At 32.4% G+C, this 23,022-nt stretch overlaps 1 protein-coding gene across 1 annotated transcript in view; it reads right to left on the bottom strand.

Annotated features, from left to right (window-relative positions):
• Sycp1 (synaptonemal complex protein 1) overlaps positions 1-23,022 on the bottom strand; it is a 114,651-nt gene that overhangs the window by 26,079 nt on the left and 65,550 nt on the right. The window contains exons 22-23 of the mRNA XM_077791408.1: positions 16,600-16,662; positions 16,377-16,439 (exon numbers count right to left, since the gene is read on the bottom strand). Coding sequence (XP_077647534.1) covers positions 16,377-16,439; positions 16,600-16,662 — 126 coding nt within the window. The remainder of the gene's footprint in view (positions 1-16,376; positions 16,440-16,599; positions 16,663-23,022) is intronic.

Genomic DNA, 23,022 nt, shown 5'->3' with positions numbered 1-23,022 from the left:
ATTCAAGGTGGAACCATTATCTTCTCAGCAATTCAGAATATTTTCCATTTTCTGACTTCCATTATTGTTGGTTGGGAGATATCCACCTCCTACAATTTTTTCATTAGTGATCTTTCATTGCTCTCTAGTTACTTTCAATACCCCAATGTGTCTAATATTTTGTAGTTTTACTATCCTAAGTCTAGAAGTGAATTTCTTTTCATTTTTCCTGCTTTGGTATAAACCTCTCTTTGGGAATGTCTGTTAATTCATGTCTTTCATCAATTCTAAATTTTCTCAATAATTATTGCCTCTCCAATTCATTCTACTATTTCCTTCTTCCCAGACAATATAAAATCCTTTAAAAAACAAATTCATTATTATAAATAACAACACTAACATTATAATAGTATATAAATTAGACATGAGACATAAAGGAAATAATTAATTCTTAAGGCCAAAATATATCAGTAAAACAAGGAAAGATTTCCAGAGTGGATAAAATTATAAACTACAACTATATGCCATTCATAAGAGACATATAAAACATAAAAATGCAGAAAGGATGAAGAATAAATGCATTCAAAAGACATACCATGCAAAGACTAAACAGAAGAAAACTGGTATAGTTATAATAGGAAAAACTGTTCTAGGACAAGAAGCACCGCTAAAGATAAAGACTGTATGTTTGTTTTAATAAAAATTTCTATTATATATAAATGCAGAAAACACATTAAATGTGCATACAGAATTCCATCTTTTATAAAATGTTTCATATAAATAAGTAAAAACCACATAATAAAATGGCCTTAAAACAAAGAAAAGTTGAACCAGACACAACAACACATGAATGTAATCCTAGGAGTCTAAGGCAGGAGGATTGCAAGTTCAACTTCAGCCTGGGCAATTCTTATTTTCAAAATTGTTGAGTCCTTTGAAAGTTCATATATATTTTTTAAGAAGTTGGTTAAAGTCTTTTTTTTTTTTTTGGTACCATGGATGAACCCAGGGGCACATCACACCACTGAGCTACATCCCCTAATTACCCTTTTTATTTTGAGACAGGGTCTCACTAAATTGCCTAGAACCTTGCCAAGTTGCTGAAGCTGGTCTCAAACTTGCAATCCTCCTGCCTCAGCTTCTCAAGTCACTGGGATTACAGGTCTGGATTACAGGCCTGGATCACAATACCTGTAAATGTCTATTTTTTTTTAAAGACTGCTGGAAATATGACGGGGGTTGACTTGAGTCAATGTAGGTAAATCTGAAATCTGAAAAATACTGAAACATCCAATTAACATAGTATATTATTTACAGAGGTTTTCTTTAGTTGATCTCAGGAATGTTTAAATCTTTTCAGTGTGAAAAGTGTTGCACATATTTTGTTCATTTATCTCTATTATATGAATTTTGGTGCTACCCTAAATGATATTATGCTTTAAAATTCATTTTTCAAGGGCTAGGGCTGGGGCTCAATGGTAGAGCACTCGCCTAGCATGTGCTTTGGTATAAACCTCTCTTTGGGAATATCTGGGTTCGATCCTCAGTACCACGTAAAAGTAAATAAAACGAAGGTATTGGGTCCAACTCCAACTAAAAACTAAATATTTTTTTAAATTCATTTTTCAAGTAGTATCTGTTAATATATAGAAATGAAATTGGTTTTTGGTCATTGGCGACTTTGTAAAAACATTGAAGTTCTTAATGTAGATCTTAATGTAGACAATATGACACTTATAGAGAGACAGCTTTACATATTCCTTTCCAATTTGTATGTCTTTATTTCTTTTTCTTGACTTATTATACTGGCTTGAACTTGAATAATACAATATTGAATAGGAGTAGTGAGAGCTGATATTACTATTTATATTAAAAGGAAAGCATTCAGTCTCATCACTAAGTATGATGCTAGTTGTAGATGTTCTTTTTCAGATTAAGAAAGTCCTCTTCCATTCCTAGTTTATCATGAATAAGTGTTAACAATTTTGTCAAATGCTTTTCTCCAATTATTCTAATATTACATGATTTTTCTGCTTTTTTAGATGGTAAATTAAGTTATACTAAGAGTTTCAAATTTTAAACCAACCATACACTGCTAAGATGAATATTCCACTTGTTTAATGTAATATGGTTTATATGTATTCACTAACATAGATTTACTAATATGTTATTAAAGATATTATATCTATATTCATAAGGACAGTTGATCATAATTTTCTTTCCTGTTATGTCTTCATTAGTATTTAGTATCAAGTTAGGAACAGTTCCTACTCTTTTATTTTTCATAAGTCTGTGGAAGACTGGTATTGTTTCTTACTGAAGTGTTTGACAGAATTCACTAGTGAAATCCAGATCTAGGTTTTTATCTGGAAGATTTTTTGTGACAAATTCAATTTCCATAATAGATAAATAAGAAGTTGGGTGCAGTGGCACACACCTGTAATCTCAGCAACTCAGGAAGCAGTAGAAGGAGGATTGCAAGTTTGAGGCCAGCCCTCAGCAACTTAGCAAGACCCTGTCTCCAGATAAAAAACAGAAAGGGGACTGAGATGCAGCTCAGTGGTGGAGTACTCCTGGGTTCAATCCTCAGTACCAAAGATAGGTAGGAAGATTAGTAGATATACAGAAAATTTGCCCATTTTACTTAAGTTTTACATTTCTTGGCACGAAATCAAGTAATCTGTAGCATTCCCTTATTAGAATTTGAATGGCTGTAGTATTTATACTAATAACAACCTATTTCTGCCTTTAGTAAAATTTATATTCTCCTATCTCCTCCATGTCTTTCTCATGGTCACTCCTGCTAGGAATTTATCAACTTTATTAATACTTTCAAGGAATAAATTTTACTTATGTTTTTCTATGTCTCGTTTCTTTGATCTCTATTATTTCCTTTTGTCAACTTTCTGTGAATTTAATTTGCTCAATGTTTTGTTTCTAGATGAAAATCTAGATCATTTCTTTTTTTCTAAAATAAACATTTAAATCTACACATTTCCTTCTAAGAACTGGTTTAGTTGTGGGCTGGGATTGTGGCTTGGCGGTAGAGCAATTGTCTGGCATTTGCGAGGCCCTGGGTTCGATCCTCAGCACCACATAAAAATAAATAAACAAAATAAAGGTATTGTGTCCAACTACTTCTAAAAAATAAATATTAAAGAAAAGAACTGGTTTGATTGTGTCCACAAATTTTGATATTTTACTTCTATCATTCAATTTAAAATAATTTCTGCTTTTTTTCTCTTTCTCTGGCCTCTGAATTATTTCCCAGTATAATGTTTAAATTCCAAATATTCTGACCTTTCTAGATATTTTATGAATTATTATTTCTTATTTCACTGTTATACTAAAAGAACATTCTTTGTATCTTTTGAGATGCATAGCGACTATAGCCCAGCATATGGTTTATATCTTAGTAAGTGTTCACTTCAACAGAATTTACCATTTCTGGTATAGTGTTCTGTAAATGTTAATTAACTTAAAATAGCTAATAGTATTGTTCATATTGTCTATATCCTTAGAGATATTTTATTCATTGAAAAAGGGGTACAATAATCTCCAGCTATGATTAAGAAACTGTCTTTTTTATTTTTGATTTTTAAATTTTTGCTTCATGCATGTTGAAGTTCTATTATGTGCAAATATATTAACAATTGATATATATTTCTGATGAACTGACACCTTTATCATTATGAATGATATCCTTATAAGCTTTTTTTATTCCTTGTCTCTAAATCTATTTTTTGTGTTATTAAAATTATTATTCCAGGTTACTTATGTTACTGCTGACATGATATATAGTATACCTTTCTTCATCTTTCTACTTTCAATCTCTTTGTGGTTTTAAATTAAATAATATTATGGCTCTCATAAGCAGTATATGGTCTGGGCTTGATTTTCTAATCCAGAACTGACAATATCTGCATTTTATTACTCATATAGTAATAAAATACTTTATGTACAGTAATACCTCAGAGATTTGGTTTTTGGTTTGGTTCCAGACAACTATAATTAAGCAAATATCATGACAAAGTGAGTCATACGAATTTTCTAATTTCTTGGTATATATGAAAGTTATGTTTAAAACATATTATTAATTGTCTAATAGCACTGTCTTTAAAAAGTTTATATCTCTAATTTAAAAATACTTTAGGGCTGGGGACATAGCTCAGTGGTAAAGTGCATGCCTACTATGAGTGAGGCTCTCAGTTCACTCCCCAGTAAAGAAATTTAAAAATTTTAAGAAATTAAAAATATTTTTAAAAACCAACAAACAGAATAAATTTAAAATAATTTGTTGCTGAAAAATGCTAATGGTCATCTCAACTATTAGAAAGAATGGTACGATGCTAATGGTGATCTCAGCTATTAGAAAAAATGGGTTAGCATACAGTTACCACAAACCTTCAATTTATCAAAAACAAACTGATTCAAAATGATGGAATAGAAAAAGGCTGTATGCCTAGTTGCTCCATGGCTCAGAATTCAAGCAAAAAGAGTACTTTACCTCAGTAGGTAAAAGACAGATTTCACTAAAATTCAATATTGGAGAGTCAGAGTGTCTTAGAGACCCAAATTCGGGTACATTAAACAAAGAAGAAAATGTATAGTGGAGCCAAGCCCATTATAGCAGGAGCCGTGGTAATAGCACTAGTTCACCATAGAGGGAGGGAGAAGACTGAGAGACACACAGAGTTGGTATAGAAAAACCTCAGTTCAGAAAAGCAGCCTGAAATTAGCTGATCCACATGGTGCCCTGTGCACTGGTGCTTGAAAATTGATCTCTGCTTCTCAACTGACCATGGACAGTTGAGGAGGGAGCCATCTTGAAGCAGCCATACTGCAGCTGCTGCTGCTTCAGAAGTTAAGAAATCAGAGTAAACACTGTCACATTGTCCCAGCAAGTGCCTACTGTATGGTGGACTTAGGAGATTATGAGTGAAACAGTCACAGAAAAGACTGTACCCAGGGGTTCAAGTCAGAAAATCAAAAGGAAGCCCAACTTACTTCTCCTTTAAGTCTGGCAACTCACATGACCCAGTGAAGCAGGTCAGGAATCTGAAAAGGTGAGTGTAAATACACTCAGGGACTAAGTCTGGGAAGGCTGTGTTCATGGGCAGCAGAGTGTGTGGAGAACTTGCTCCCCTGTCCCATGAGTAGAATTCTTAGAAGGGTTCTTGAGATCCAGTAACTCAACAGAGATTGCAATTGCCAGGCCCAAGGAGTATGTTGATCTAATCTGTCCAGAGCAGACACCACCCAACAAAATCCTCAGGCCTGATTAGACCTAAGCTCCACCTATTAGAACCCCCACACACAGAAATCTGCAGCAGTCTCACACTGGGAGTGCACCCATCTGATCTGTGCAGACAAAACTCCAACTGAGGGAGAGGGAAGGGAGAATGGAGGCAAAAAAAGATGGTGGAATAAGATGGACATGAGGGCTGGGGCTGTAGCTCAGTGGTAGAGCACCTACCTAGCATGCGTGAGGCACTGGGTTCGACCCCCGGAACCACATAAAAATAAACAAATAAAATAAGGGCATTCTGTCCATCTACAACTACAAATTAAAAAAATATATGGACATCATTACCCTAGGTACAGATATGACTGCACATGTGGTGTGACACTACATTGTGTACAACCAGAGAAATGAAAAGTTGTGCTGCAATTGTGTACAATGAATCAGAATGCATTCTGCTGTCATATATACCTAATTAGAATGAATAAATTAATTAATTTAAAACTCCAAAAAAATAAAAATAAAAAATAAAAAAATAAAATAAATAAATAAATAAATAAATAAAACTCCAACTGACAGTACTTTCCACTTCACTCTCCCTCATATTGATGAAGAGGGAAGCTGAGATTTATTTCACCAAGCTTCAGAATTAGGCCACTCCAATGTGCAACTCAGAGAGCAACACAAAAAGAGGAAGGGGTTACACAAAAATAATTATCTCATACCTAAAATATTCATTGGAAAAAGAAGCCTCTTCAACAAATAGTGCGGGGAAAACTGGAAATCCACATATAGCAAAATAAAAGTAAACTCCTATCTCTCATCCTGCACAAAACTCCACTCAAAGTGGATCAAAGACCTAGGAATCAGACAAGAAATCCTATACATAACGAGAAGAAAATGTAGGCCCAATACTCCAACATAACAGCTCAGGAATTGACTTCTTAAAAAAGACTCCTAAAGCATAAGAAGTAAAATCAACAATCAATAAATGGGATGGCATCAAACTAAAAAGCTTCTTCATGGCAAAGGAAACAATTAAGAACATGAAGAGACAGCCTACAGAATGGGAAAAAAAATCTTTGTCACCTGCACCTCAGATAGGTCAGTAATTTTCAGAATATACAAAGAATTCAAAAAACTTAATACCAAAAAAGCAAATAATCCAATCAATAAATGGACAAAGGATCTGAATAGACACTTCAAAGAAATACGAATGGTCAATAAATATATGAAAAAATGTTAAACAGCTCTAGGAATTAGAGAAATGCAAATTATACTGAGATTTCATCACAATCCATTCAGAATAGCAATTATTAAGTATATAAGCAAAGCTGGAGCTGGAGCTCAGAGATAAAGCACTTGCCTAGTCCATGTGAGGCAGTGAGTTCGATTCTCAGCACCACATAAAAAATAAATAAATAAAGTATTAATAAAGTATTGTATCTTCCTACATTTAAAAATATTTTTTTAATACTTATATATATATATATAGTATATGTATGTGTGTGTGTGTATATATATATATATATATATATATATATTTATTTATTTGTGTGTGTGTAACAATAAATGTTGATGAGGATGTAGGGTACATTCATACATTGTCGATGGGACTGCAAATTGGTGCAACCACTCTGGTAAATAAAATGAAGAGTCCTCAAAAACTAGGAATGGAACCACCATTTTACCCAGCTTTCTCACTCTTCAGTATATATATAAAAGATCAAAAATCAGCATACTACAGTGACACAGCCACATCAGTGTTTAGAGCAGCACAATTCACAATAGCTATGCTATGGAGCCAACCTAGGTTCTCTTCAATGGATGAATGGATAAAAAACATGTGGTGTATATATACAATGAATATTACTCAGGCATAAAGAAGAATGAAATTATGGAATTTGCTGGTAAATGGAAGGATCTGGAGACTATCATGGTAAGTGAAATAAGCCAATCTCAAAAAAACCAAGGCTTAATTTCTCTAATATGTGGAAGCTAACCCGCAATAAGTGGGGGAGAGTAAGAAAAGAATTTCAGTAGATTAGACCTAGGGGAATGAAAGAAAGAAAGTGGGGACAGGAAAAAGAAAGTTGAATGAATCTGACATAATATTCCTATGTAAATATATGAATACACCACAATGAATCTCACCATTTGTGTACATTCACAAGAATGGGATCCAAATTAAAGTAGAATATATTCCATGCCTGTATAATTATTATCAAAACAGATTCTACTGTGATGTATAACATAATAAAACAAATATAAATAAATAAATAAGTGGAAGGGGTTAACACTCCCCAACCCTTGCTCACTCTCAGTATATAGCTCAAACAGAAAGAGACAGGTTGTCATGGACAGTGACCATCCATTCTTATCAACTACTTTGACAACCTCAATGGAGATAATTCTGTCATTTAAAAAAAAATCATTTGTTGTGTGTGTGTGTATGCCCATTTGTATGTGTGTAAAAGATGATTTTGTTTATTGGTTCAGGATACACACACACTCACACACACACTTCTTTTTTTTTTTTTTGGATTTTTTAATGTAGTTATTTTTCCTTGCCTTATCTTTTGAGAGTTAGGATTTGGGGTTTTTATATTTTGGTTTGGTTTGGTTTAGTTTCATTTGTTTACCTTGTTTCTCTTTCTTTTCTTCTCCTAACAGCTAAATTCTATTGTTCTCTCTTCCTCTCCCCCTTTACTTCATTTCTCCTGTTTTTCCTCTTCCTTTCTTATAAACATCACCTGCTACCTCTCTTCTGCATTCTCTCTGTTCACTTTTTAATATTATAAACTATTTTCTACTTTCCTAACACATTTTCTCTTAATTAACTGTATTTTACCATATTTTAGAATTAATTGGTTTATGTAACACCTGTCCCCCACCATTAATGCTGATGCAATTATTACTTCTGTGGATTACATAGTTAATACCTGCTGTTTGCTTTAAAGCCAGATCAAGTTCATGGTTATTGTTTTTACTGATGACAATCACTGACCACACATTCCCATTTCATGTGGTAATGTTGTATATGTCATAATAGAACTGGGTATTTATTTTATTGTTTCCATTGGTCGTTGCTATTGTTTGTTTAGCTTTATTTGATGAGGTGCTGGGAATCTACAGAGACACTACAAATTCGAGGGTAGAAACTCTACTATTGAAATAAACTCAACTAAAAGCACAACCTTACTCCACATACAAATTAATGACAATCTCCAGCTTTAATTTAATACAAAGAATAGATTATATAAAAATCCAAACTAACAATCAGTAGATATGGCTAGGGGGTAGGCCCTCAGGTCCTCACTATAGACATCCTACAGACATCTGCTATGGTAAAACCAGAGGCTGAAGATGCCACACCTATAATGGAGTATCCATCTAGATGTCTTTAGAACATTCTGGCAAGTGAAAACTATACCCTAAAAAGGTCTACACATAAAAACAGAAGAGAAATCCCTCTGAATAGATGCATAAAAGCCAACACAGGAATACAACAAATTTGAACCAAAATAAAATACCATACCTCCTCAGTTCATAATTCCCCAACAACTGGCTCCAAAAGTACTGAGGTAAATGAAATATCAGATAAAGAATCATTATAAAAATGATCAATGAATTCCAAGAGAATACAGAAAAATAACTGAAGAATTAAGAAAGTCAATAAAGTATATGAATAAGAAATTCAATAAGGAGATAGAAATATTTTCAAAGAACCAAACAGAAATCTTGGAAATGAAAGTCAATAAAGCAAATAAAATGATCAGTTGAAAGTCTCTCATAGTAAAGACAGAATCTAAGAGCTGGAAAATAAAGTGTTCAGCCTTATTCAATTCAGATAGCATTAAAGAGAATAAAATAAGTAGCTGGGCACAGCAGTGCACATCTGTAATCCAGCAGCTCAGGAGGCTGAGGCAGGAGGATCCTGAGTTCAAAACTAGCCTTAGCAGGCTGGGGCTATAGCTCAGTTGGTATAGTGCCTGCCTTGCATGCATGCACAAGGCCCTGGGTTCAATCCCCAGCACCACAAAAAAAAAAAAAAAAAAACCCAGCCTCAGCAAAAAGTGAGGACTAATCAACTCAGTAAAACCCTGTCTCTAAATAAAATACAAAAAATAAAAATAAGTGGCTGAGATTGTGGTTCAGCAGTAGAGCACTCACCTTGTACTTGCAAGGTCTTGGGTTCGATCCTCAGCACCACATAAAAATAAAGATATTGTGTCCAAATACAACTAAAAAATAAATAAAAATAAAAATAAGGCTGGGAATGTGACTCAGTGGTCAAGTGCCCCTGAATTCAATCCCTAGTACCAAATAATAATAATAAGAAGAAGAAGAAAAAGAAGAAGAGGAGGAGGAGGAGGAGGAGGAGGAGACGATGAAGTAGTAGTTATGATACATGAGACAACAGTAAGAGACCAAATTTAAGAATCACTGATTGAGGAGGGTTGTAAGATGCACGTTAAGGGAACTGATAATCTCTTCAGGGAAACACCAACAGAAAATTTTACAAACCTTTATAATGAGATGAACATCTAGATACAGGAGGCATTCAGAACTCCAAACAGAAAGATCAAAAAAGAATCTCTCCACAACACCTTATAATTAAAATGTCTAATATACAGAATAAGGTTAGAATTTAAAAGCCTCAAGAGAAAAACATCAGGTCACATTTACAGGCAAGTCTATAAGAATAGCTTTTGATTTCTCAATACAAACCCCAAAAGTCATAAGGGCTTAAAATGATGTGTTCCAAGTTCTAAAAGAAAATGACAGTGAACCAAGACTGATATTATCCAGCAATGTTATCCATCAAAATTGAAGGGAAAATAAAAACCTTTCAAAAAGCAGAAACAAAAGAATTCATGAGTACTAACCAAGCAATACAGAATTTACTTAAAGAAATACTCCACCATGAAAAATCAAAAATAAACTCCAAAGCTCTCAAATGAACAAATTTCAATTGAAGAGTAGCTAACCAAATAAGAAACAGGACCAAATTAAGCATGATGAATGAAACAAATGGCAGGATTTAATAAACATCTCTCTAATAACATTTAATGTAAATGGTCTCAATTCTTCAATTAAAAGACATACACTGACAGAATGGATTAAAATATAAGAACTATATGTTGTTTGCAAGAGATGCATCTTACAGGCAAACACAGCCACAGGCTGAAAGTGGAAGGATGGAAATTAATATACCATGCAAATGGAGCCTCCCAAAAAGTAGGACTAGCTATTCTCATCCAACAAAGCAAACTTCAAACTAAAATTAATCAGAGAGACAAAGACAGTCACTTCATACTAGTAAAGGGAAAAATCAAAAAAGAAGATATAACAATAGTAAATATTTATGCCCCAAACACGGGTACAACTAATTATATAAAAGAGACTCCAGTGCAATAATACTGGGTGATTTCAACACACCTCTCTCACCACTGGAGAGGTTATCCGACAGAAACTTCGTAAAGACTCTTCGGAACTGAAAAATAATATAAATCTAATGTACTTAACAGACACCTATAGACTATTTCATCCAACAACAGCTGAATACAGTTTCTTCGCAGCAGTTTATGAAAACTTCTCCAAAACAGACCATATTTTAGCCCACAAAGCCACTCTTAACAACTAGACAAATACCGATAAAATTCCTTGCATCTTATCAGATAATGGTGGAATGAAATTAGAAACCAAACAACAAAACCCTATAGAAACTATAAACATATGGAAACTAAACAATGTATTTTTGAATGATGAAGAGTGACAGACAAAATCAAGGGAGCAATTAAAAAATTCTTAGACTCAAATAAGAATATTGATACAACATATCAGAATCTCTAGGACACTATAAACATAGTTAAGATGAAAGTTTATAGCTATGAGTGACTACATAAGAAAATCAGAAAGTTCCCAATTAAACAACATCCTGATACATCTTGAAAAAGAACAAACCAATTCTAAAATCAGTAGAAGGAAATAATTAACAACAGAGCCAAAAATCAACAAAATTGAAACTGAAAAAAAAATACAAAGGATAAAAAAAAACGAAGAGTTGTTTCTTTGAAAAGATTTTTTTTAAATGGTAAGCCCTTAGTCAAAAGAAAAAGACAGAAAACCAAAACAAATAAAATTGGAGATGAAAAGAAAATACCACAGACATCACAGAAATCTAGCAAATCATTAGGGACTATTTTGGAAACTTATACTCTAATAAACTAAAAAAACTAGAAGAAACGGATACATTTCTAGACAAATAAGATCTGCTAAAACTCAATCAAGAGGACATAGAAAACTTGACAGACATAGAAAACAGACCAGTAACTTGCAATTTAATAGAAGCAGTACTAAAAAGCCTTCCAGGGGCTGGAGTTATAGCTCAGTGGTAGAGCGCTTACCTAGCAAGTGTGAGGCACTGGGTTCAATGCTCAGCACCACAAAAATAAATAAATATACAAATAAATGGTATTGTAACCATCTACAAAAAAAGAATATTTTTTAAAAGCCTTCCAACAAAGAAAAGTCCAGAACCAGATAGATTCTCAGCTGAATTCTACCAAACGTTTAAAAAAGAACTAATGCCAATACTCCTCAAATTATTCCATAAAATAGAAAGGGATGAATCACTTACAAATTCATTCTGTGAAACTAGTATCACTCAGAGAAAACCAGAAAAGGACACAACAAGGAAAGAAAACTACAAACGAATATCCATTTGAACTTAGGTGTAAAATTACTTGATATTACCAAACCATGTTAAACAACACATTAAGAAAACTTAAATGAGCAATTTGGTTTTATTTCAAAGATACAAGAATAGTTTAATATACACAAATTAATAAGTGTAATTTATCATATAAATAGAATTAAGGACAAAAATCACTTAGTCATCTCATGGATGTAGAGAAGGCCTTTGACAAAATTCAGCACCCACTCATGAGAAAAAAAAAAAAATAAAGAAACCAGGGACAGAAGGAACCAACCTCAACATCATAAAGGTTATATATGAAAACCCTAAACCCAAACTCACAGTAAATGGGAAAAACTGAAAGCATTTCTTTAAAGACTGGGATGTCCACTCTCACCACTCCTACTTAATATAGTGCTCAAAATTCAAGCCAGAGCAATTAGGCTGGGGAAGGATATAAAAGGAATAAATATAGGAAAACAAGTCAGATTATCACTGTTTGCAGAAGACATGATCCTGTACCTAGAAGATCTAAAAAAAAAAAAAAAAAAAAAAAAAACCTCCATCAAAAGACTCCTAGAGCTAATAAACAAAGTTGGCAAAGTAGCAGGTTATGAAAATAGCACAAAAAATCAAAAGTTTTCCTATATACCAATCTGCTGAGAAAGAAATCAGAAAAACAATTCTATCCACAATTATCTCAAACTAAAACCAAAATACCTAGGAATAAATCTAACCAGGTAGGTGAAAGACCTATACAATAAAAACTAGAGAACACTGAAGAAAGAAATTTAAGAAGACACAGCAATATATTCATTCACTGCAATTCCCATCAAAATACTAATGACATTCTTCACAGAACTAGAAAAAACAGTCCTAAAATTAATTTGGAAGAATAAAAGACCCAGAATAGGCAAAGCAATTCTAATCCAAAAAAGCAATGCTGGACGCATCATAATACCTGATTTCAAATTACACTACAGAGCTACAGTAACACAAACTACATGACAATGGCATAAAAACAGATACATAAACCAATGGTACAAAATAAGACACAGAGACAAACCCACACATCCACAGTTGTCTGACTCCTGGATAAAGGTGCCAAAAACATACATTAGACACGAGTATGGCAATATGTAAATCAATGGAAGTGTAACTGATGTGATTCTGCAATCTGTATACGGGGTAAAAATGGGAGTTCATAACCCACTTGAATCAAAGTGTGAAATATGATATATCAAGAACTATGTAATGTTTTGAACAACCAACAATAAAAAAAAGAAAAAAAAAAGAAAATCATACAGCCTTTTTAACAAATAGTGCTGGCAAAACTGGTTATCCATATGTAGAAGAATGAAACTAGACCCTTCAACTCAAAATAGATCACAAACCTAGAAATAAGGCCAGAAACTATGCAACCCCTAAAAGAAAACACAGGGTCAACACATGGTGGAATCAAATTAAAAAGCTTCTGCACATCAAGGGAAATAATTAGAAATGTGAAGAAAAAAACCACAGAATAGGAGAAAATCTCTGCTAGCTATTCTTCTGACAAATAATTAATATCTAGAATATATAAATAACTAAAAAAAATTTGCACCAAAAAAGTCAAATAACCCAATTAATAAGTGGCCAAGTGAATTAAACAGACATTTCTCAAAAGAGGAAATACAGGGCTGGGGTTGTGGCTCAGCAGTAGAGTGCTTGCCTAGCACATGCAAGGCCCCGGGTTTGATCCTCAGCAGCACCACATAAAAATAAATAAATTAAATATTGTGTCCAACAACTAAAAAATAAATAATAAAAAAGAAGAAATACAAATGGCCAACAAATACATGAAAAAAAATGTTAAACATCATTAGTAATTAGGGAAATGCAAATCAAAACTACATTTAGATTTCATCTCTCACACAAGTTAGAATGGCAATCATCAAGAATATAAATGTTAGTCATCATACTAAAGTGATACATGCATATCCATGTTTATAGCAGCACTATTCACAACAAACTATGCAATCACACTTGGTGCACATCAATGTTTAAAAGGGTAAAGAAAGTGTGTGATATATATAAAATGAAGTTTTCTTTTAGTCAGTCATAAAGAAAAATGAAATTATGTCATTTGCAGGAAAATGGATAGAACTAAAAACTATTATGTTATGCAAGATAAGTCAAACTCATATGCAGAAGTTGGAGAGGAAAGAGAAAGGTGGGGTAAGATCACATGAAAATCAAAGGGAAATCAGTAGAGGAAAAGGAACAAAAGAATGTGGAGGGGGAGTGCCTGAGCATGATAGTGGGCAAATTATATTGTTATATCATGTACATGTACAAATATGTAACGTCAAATCCCATCATTATGTACAACTATAATGTACCAATAAAAATGTGGGGATAAAAGAATATTGTATAATATTGTGTATATAATGCAAAACTGTTGGAACAAAGTGGCTATTTTACTTCCCTATCCCTTGTGCTATGGTTGTTACACATCTATAAACTCTATAATAGCAAATTTTCTTACAATTTCAAACTTTTTGAAAACATTTAAAGCAGATATACGTGTGTATATACATGTTTGTGTGTGTGCAAATGTATTTCTAAAAATTAAGAAGAAAAATATATAGCCTTTAATATTCACATACATATTTACCATTTCTAGTGATTTTCATTCCTTTTATTGATCCAAGTTTCTAGTTTATGTCATTTTTCTGCAGTCTGAAGAAATTCCTTTAGTATTCTTTACAGTGCAAATTTTGAGGTCATTTCAACTTAAGATATTTTTACTTGCATACAGAATTCTCAGTTCGTGGTATCTTTCTTTCAGCATTTCAAAAATGTCATTCCTCTGACATCTAGCTTTCATTGTTATGATACAATGTTAGTCTAATTTGTGTCACTGATCTACAGCGTGACATTTTTCTATCTAATTTTAAAAGTTTGCCTTTCTCTTTGGTTTTGGTATTTCAACTAAGTACCTAGGTATGATTTTCTATTTATCTTTCTTTGAATTTGTCGAGTGCCATGGATCTTCAAGTTAATGGTTTTTATTAAAAGCTAGAAATTTTTGAGAAATTCCTTAGTTGATTTTCTTTTGCCCTATTTTTTCTCTCCTCTTTCTCAGATACTCTAATTACATGTTTAAAATTTGATAATATTCTACAAGACCACTAAGACACTATTCCCCTTTTTGTTTTTTACTCTGTTTCTATGTTCCTCTAATTGAATGATTTCTGTTTATCCAGCTTCAATTGTACTAACACTTTATTTGTCTAAATATATTATTAGGACCATACGAAATTGTTTTGTTTGTTTTATAATATTTTACTTTTAGTTCTAGATCATTTAATCCTAAATTCCCTTTATAGTTTGTTTATTTACTGAGATTCTCTATTTTAGTATTTCATTATAACCATTTCTGTCTTTAAACATGTTTATAATAGCTGCATATAGATTTTATCTGTTAAAATTACAACATTTCAATTATCCAGGGGTCATTTTTTATTGTCTGATCTTTATACTATTGATGAATATCTTTTATTTTCAGTTTGGAGCTACTACAAATAATGCTGTTACATTTCTCCTGACTCTACCCAGAAGTACAAGTGCAAAATTATGTATCAGCTACTTTTCTATATAATGTCAATAGTTTATGAGATTTGTCTTTTTAATCACATTTACATATTTTAAAAATATGTAAAAATTTTATTACCTTCCAAAAAGCACACATTTAGTACACTGAGAACCACTATTTTCCACTCAAGATTCAAAAACTATTGCCAGGCATGGTGGCACATGCCTATAACTCCAGATAGTATGGAGGATGAGGCAAGAGAACATCAAACTTGAGGACAGCCTGAGCAATTTAGTGAGACCTTGTCTCATAATAAAATGAAAAGAGGACTGGGTATACAGTTCAGTGGTAGAGCATTTGACTAATATGTGCAAGGCCCTGGGTTCAAAACCTTGTACTACAAAACATAAAAATAAACAAGCTATGTATTTAATACTTACTAAACATCAACCATTATTTAAAGACTTAGGAATAAAACAACCAAATGTGACCCTGACATCCTATGCTTACTAGGGCTTTAGTTTGTTTTCTACAAAGTTGATGTCTCTCAAATCTCTTAGACCACAGGATATGTAACAACAAATCCCATCATATTGTAATAAGCTGGCTCCTCCCCCAGCTTATTCACTTTTAAATATATGGGTAAGGATGATGAACACATACACACATAGAGAATACCCACATATATTTTTAAGTTGTTCTGATAATTCTAACTCAACTAAAACTTAAGTGATCATTCTATTACAATTATAAGAATTGATTTCAATCCAGAAAGATGAAAAACTTTGAAAGTAACTGTTACAGTATAAATAAATGACATAACATTTCTAAATTCTCATGTATATATTAGGGTTTTAAAAAATTAAAATGTTAAATACCTTTATTTCATAAGCATTCAGTTGTTTGCTTTCTGCTGTACCCTTTTTTTTCAAGGCTTTATTCTGTTAAAAATTAAAAACAAAAAATTGTATTTAGTACTAAAGTGATTCAAACTTATACTGCCACTGACTTAAGTTTACTAATGGAAATGAAAGTATCACTCTCTAAAACTATAGCGAAAATATTGGTTTGACTTTGAGAATACTTATAAATAGTACCCACCTCCTGCTGAAGCTCTTCAATGTGCTTGCCTTTATTTTCAACTTGTTTCCTTAAATTATTACACTGCAGAATTATGAGAAATTCATTATTTACTCATTGTACTTAATATTCCAGTCAAAATAAACCTTTCAGATTAATAAAAATATTACATTCAGGTAATATGAAACTCACTTAAAAAGTCGTGCTATTAAATAATTCCATAAATGTAAAAATTACATAGAAATTATACATTTTAATAAATAACACCTCGATATAAATTTGAAATTTTTAACTTTTTTTTCCTTTAATTTTTTTATTAGTTGTTCAAAACATTACAAAGCTCTTAACATATCATATTTCATACATTTGATTCAAGCAGATAATGAACTCCCATCTTTACCCCATATACATATTGCAGATTCACATCGGTTACATATCTACTTTTTACATACTGCCATACTAGTGTCTGTTGTATTCTGATGCCTTTCCTATCATCTACTATCCCCCCTACCTTCCCCTCCCCTCTCCTCTCTCTACCCCCTCTACTGTAATTCATTTCTCTCGTTTTTTTTTCTCCTTTCCCCTCATTTCCTCTTATAATTTTGTATAATAATGAGGGTCTCCTTCCTTTACCATGCAATTTCCTTTCTCTCTCTCTTTCCCTCCCCCATCTCATCCCTGTTTAATGGTGATCTTCTTCTCATGCTCTTCCCCCCTATTCTGTTCTTAGTGCTCTCCTTATATCAAAGATGACATTTGGCATTTGTTTTTAAGGGATTGGCTAGCTTCACTTAGCATACTCTGCTCTAGGGCCATCCATTTCCCTGCAAGTGCCATGATTTTGTCATTTTTTAGTGCAGAGTAATACTCCATTGTGTACAAATGCCACATTTTTTTTATCCATTCATATATTGAAGGGCATCTAGGTTGGTTCCACAGTCTAGCTATTGTGAATTGTGCTGCTATGAACATCGTTGTAGCAGTATCCCTATAGTACGCTCTTTTAAGGTCTTTAGGGAATAGTCCAAGAAGGGGAATAGCTGGGTCAAATGGTGGTTCCATTCCCAGCTTTCCAAGGAATCTCCATACTGCTTTCCAAATTGGCCACAACAATTTGCAGCCCCACCAACAATGTACAAATGTACCCTTTTCCCCACATCCTGGCCAGCACTTGTTGTTGTTTGACTTCATAATGGCTGCCAATCTTACTGGAGTGAGATGGTATCTTAGGGTGGTTTTGATTTGCATTTCTCTGACTGCTAGAGATGGTGAGCATTTTTTCATGTACTTGTTGATTGATTGTTTAACATTTCTTAATCTCCTTAAAAAGTATCTGAATTCAATTACTTTAATATGTGCCTCTTAATCACCATATACAAAAGGTTGGAATCATATTATTAAATAAGTTGTGAAAAGCTACATTCAGAAATAAAAATAATTATAATTTGTTTTCTTCCTTATTATTTTACCTTTCTCATTTCTGAGATCCTTAAACTTATATTTGGGAGAGAAGAATACTGTGATAGTCTATCTTCTCCTAACTAAATTATAATTCCTCTCATTAAAATTTCAAATAAACCAATTTTGATATTTCAGTTTGTAGGATTATTTAATATGGGGATACAGGCAGAACTGGATTACAAGATATTAGCTCAAGAAATATTTGGAATACCACAAAAGCATCACAGAGTCACAGAGCCAGGTATGATGGCGCACACCTGTAATCCCAGCATTCAGGAGTCTAAGATAGGAAAATCACTTGAGCTCAAGGGTTCTAGATCAGCCTGGACAACACAATTAGACTTCAACTCAAAAAAACAAACAAACAAACAAAAAAAAAAAAGCAAACAAGCAGCACAGTACGCATTTCTAAGAGGCCCCAAAGCATCACAGATATGTAAGCTGTTGTAATTTCCATCAAAGTAAAACAAATCTCAACAAATTTTAAAATCACTTTCATTAACACAAAGCACTTTGTTAAATATTTTTCTTACAACACTCCCCTGTATTCATATTCAGCTAATATTCTAAGACTAAATAATAAATGACACTATTGTTTCTATCTACAAGTGATTTATTTTATCTAAATTTTTACATGTCCCAAGACCACTTATGTTCTCTTTCAGAAAACTCAAAGGAAAAATAAGAAAGAAAAACTAAATAAGTGAGAAATGTTTCACTAATTTTCATATTAGTTTTATTGGGATATTTATACAAATATAAAACTTTTTATAATTTTATAATTATTTATCAAATTCATATAATTTTATTTATTAAAAATAAAAAGTATTTCCATTTGTAACAGAAAGGCCACTTAGATCCTTCTAAGAATAATTCTAAAATAAAAGACAAAAAGTAGGAATCTGGTTGTTTTAAATGACTGTAAATTTATACTAGTACGTTTCAGGTTAACACCAATTTAACATTTGTTCTAAGGATATCTGCTGAACCCACCCAAGTAAAGACATAAGACAAACATAAGGCTCACTACTGGTAGGAAATCCAATAAGACAATACTGCATTAAGCTAGGAATTCAAAGAACTACACATTCAATGAGAAGATAAACAAGAAATAAAACTGCCGTATAAAAGTGGACAGTAAGGAAAACTCATTTGTCTTTACCTTGTCTTTGAATAGAAGCCTTTGCTGAAAATTCATAACCATAAGGTAGGTTCATATGGTTTTATATGCCAACTATATGGTCCATAAAAACTAAAGATGGAGAATTTAAATAGCTCCTGGTTAGTAATGCTTTCAAGAAAATTTTTTTGGGAGGATTATTAACTTCAACCCAAGTTTCAAGGAATTCTCTTAAACAAAAGCCCAAGGAATCATAAAAACCCAAAAGCTAAAGTTTAATGAGTAAAAACCAGAAGAAAGAACAAAGATCAGAATCAGACCTAAAAAGACTTCAGATATTAGAATTGCCATATACAGAATATAAAATAAATATAGAGAAATTAAAGACTTGAAACTATAAATAAGAAATTGGAAGCCTTAGAAGATGATTGAGCAGATTTGAAAAAGAACTATTCAAACTTTAATTGAAAAAGAACTTCTAGGGGCTGGGGTTGTGGCTCAGCAGTAGAGCGCTCGCCACGCACGTTCGAGACCCTGGGTTTGAGCCTCAGCACCACATAAAAATAAATAAGTGAAATAAAGGTATTATGTCCAACTACAACTAAAAAATAAATAAAAAGAAAGAAAAAGAAAAAGAACTTCTAGTAATACAATTTATTTGGTCTCACCAGATAAATGTTGAACAAATTTAAAGAACATCAGTTTGAAGCATCATGAAGATATTTATTACTTTGCCAGAGATAGTACATATTATGTATTTCTTAGTCCTCTGTTCTTTAGACCATCAAAACCTATTCCCTTATTTGTTACTCAATAAGATGTATTTCTACCAATTTTGTATGTCTTAAAATATCAACTATCAATGCTAAATAAAAGCTCCATGAATTCCTTTGATTTTAGTTTCAGCTGCATAATTTTACAATTTAAAGATTGATCAATAAAAATTGACATGACATTTAAAAAAAACTATTCCCTTGAGAGTTAATGACTATACTTTTCTCTTGCCAACTTTTCCTAAAAATCATCTTTATAACTGATATAACTATATATTTTTAAAAATGTACATATTTATACTAAAAAGATGATATCAGAGCTATTAACTCTGGGGTTTTTTTAGGCAATACTAAACCTTACTGAATTTTTAGTGACAATGTTCAGTAAATTAATAATTACAGCAATCACATATTTCAAAATAGAGGAACTATGGTAAGACGAGCTTCAGGGCTCATAGACCTTTTATTTATAATTGAAAAAAAAAAGATAATTTACAACTCCCAACCACCAATACATATCTTCTGTTTTAATTTTCTTTTTTCTTTTTAGATAGACATGACAGATGAGTGTATTTTGACATATTATACATACATGGAGTATAACTTTCCATTCTTGCAGTTTTACATGACGTGGAGTTACATTGATCATGTATTCATATATGAACATAGGAAAATTATATCTGATCATTCTACTCTTTCCTAGTCCCATCCCTCTCCCTTCCCTTTGTTCCTCTTTGTCTAATCCAATGAATTTTTATTCTTCTCTCCCTACCTTATTGAGTGTTAGCATTTACATATCAGAGAGAACATATGGCCTTTTGGGGGGGATTTTGGGGGGATTGGCTTATTTCATTTAGCATGATAGCCTCCAAATCTTTTCATTTACCATCAAATGCCATAATTTCACTCTTCTTTATAACTAATATTCCATTGCATATATATACATTTTCCATTGTGTATATATACATTGTGTATATACTACATTTTCTTTATCCATTTATCTGTTGAAGGGCACCTAGTTTGGTTCCATAGCTTAGCGATTGTAAATTGAGCTGCTATAAACATTGATATGGCTGTATCACTGTAATATGCTAATTTTAAATCCTTTGAGTAAATACCAAGCAATGGAATAACTGGGTGGTTCCATTCCATTCCAAGTTTCTAAGGAGTCTCCATACTGCTTTCCAGAGTTGTACCAATTTGCAGTCCCATAACAATGTATAAGTGTACCTTTTTCCCCCACATCCTTGCCAATATTTGTTACCTGTAGTCTTGATAATTGCCATTCTAAATGGAGTAAGATGAAATATCAGTGTAGTTTTAATTTGCATTGCTCTAATTGCTAGAGATGTTGAGCATTTTTTCATATTGTTGGCCATTCATATTTCTTCTTACGTGAAGCGTCTGTCCAGTTCTTTTGCCCATTTATTTATTAGGTTATCTGGAGTTTTTCTGGTGTTAAGTTTTTTGAGTTCTTTATATTTCTTGGAGATTAATGCTCTGAGGTACAAGTGGCAAAGATTTTCTCCCATTCTATAGGCTTTCTCTTCACATTATTGATCATTTTCTTTGCTGTGAAGCAGCTTTTTAGTTTGATACCAGTTTTGAGTATGAATGGATGCTGAATTTTGTCAAATGCTTTTTCTGCATCTATTGAGATAATCATATGATTCTTATGTTTAAATCTATTGATGTAATGAATTATGTTTATTGATTTTTGTATGTTGAACGAGCCTTGTCTCTCTGGAATAAATCCCACTTGATCATAGTGCACTATCTTTTTAATACATTTTTATGTGATTTGCCAGTATTGTATTAAGAATTTTTGCATCTATGTTCATCAGGTATATTAGTTTGAAGTTTTCTTTCCTTGATGTGTCTTTGGTTTTGATATCAGGGTGATACTACCTTCATAGAATGAGTTTGGAAGGGTTCTTCTTATTCTATTTCACGGAATAATTTGAGGAATTAGTGATGTTAAATTCTTCTTTAAAGGTATGGTAGAGAAGCCATCCGGTCCCAGGCTTCTCTTTGTTGGTAGATTTCTGATGGTGTTTTCTATTTCACTCCTTTTGTTATGTTTAAATTTTCTATGTCCTTCTGATTCAATTTGGGTAGGTCATATGTCTCTAAAAATTTCTCAATGTATTCATGATTTTCTATTTTATTGGAGTACAGATTTTCAAAGTAGTTTTTAATTATCATCTGTATAGTGTCCATGGTGATAAGTTCTTTTTCATCACGAATTTTAGTAATTTGAGTTTTCTTTCTCTTAGTGGTTTATGAATTTATATTTTTCTCAAAGAACCAACTTTTTTGGTTGCTGATATTCTGAAATTTTTTTGTTTCAATCTCATTCATTTCAGCTCTAATTTTAATTATTTCCTGTCTTCTACTGCTTTCTGTGTTGATTTGTTCTTTTTCTAGGGCTTTGAGATATACCATTAGGTTGTTTATTCAGTGACTTTCTGTTCTTTTAACGAATGAGCTCAATGCAACAAACTTTCTCTTCTTAGAACCACCTTCATGTGTCCCCAAAATTTTGATGTTTTGTCACTGTACTCATTTACCACTACGTATTTTTTATCTCATCCCTGACTTCTTCAGCTATCACTGACCATTCAATAGAGTATTATTTAGTCTCCAGATGTTAGAGTAGCTTCTAGTTTCTATTTTATCATTGATTTCTAATTTCATTTCTTATGATCTGATAAAGTACAAGGTATTTTTTTTTGTATTTACTAAGAGTTTCTTTGTGGCCTAAGATAAGGTCCATTTTAGAGAAGAATACATGTGCTACTGAGAAGAAAGTACATTCAGTCACTGATGGATGAAATATTCTATATATGTCTGTAAAGTCTAAATTATTAATTGTAATTACTAATTGGTGAGAGAAGCCTGTTAAAGTCACCCAGTATTATTGTGTTGTGATCTATTTGATTCTTGAAATTGTGAAGGGTTTGATATGTGTAAATGTTCCATTGTTTAGGGTAGATTTAAGATTGTTATATCTTGTTGATGTACAGTTCCCTTAAGCAGTCTGAAATAACCTTCTTTTTCCCTTTTTATTAATTTTGACTTCACATCCAC

The sequence above is a fragment of the Urocitellus parryii genome, chromosome 11 (assembly GCF_045843805.1).
Source record: "Urocitellus parryii isolate mUroPar1 chromosome 11, mUroPar1.hap1, whole genome shotgun sequence".
NCBI lineage: Eukaryota > Metazoa > Chordata > Mammalia > Rodentia > Sciuridae > Urocitellus > Urocitellus parryii.
This window is presented reverse-complemented; position numbering and strand designations above follow the sequence as displayed.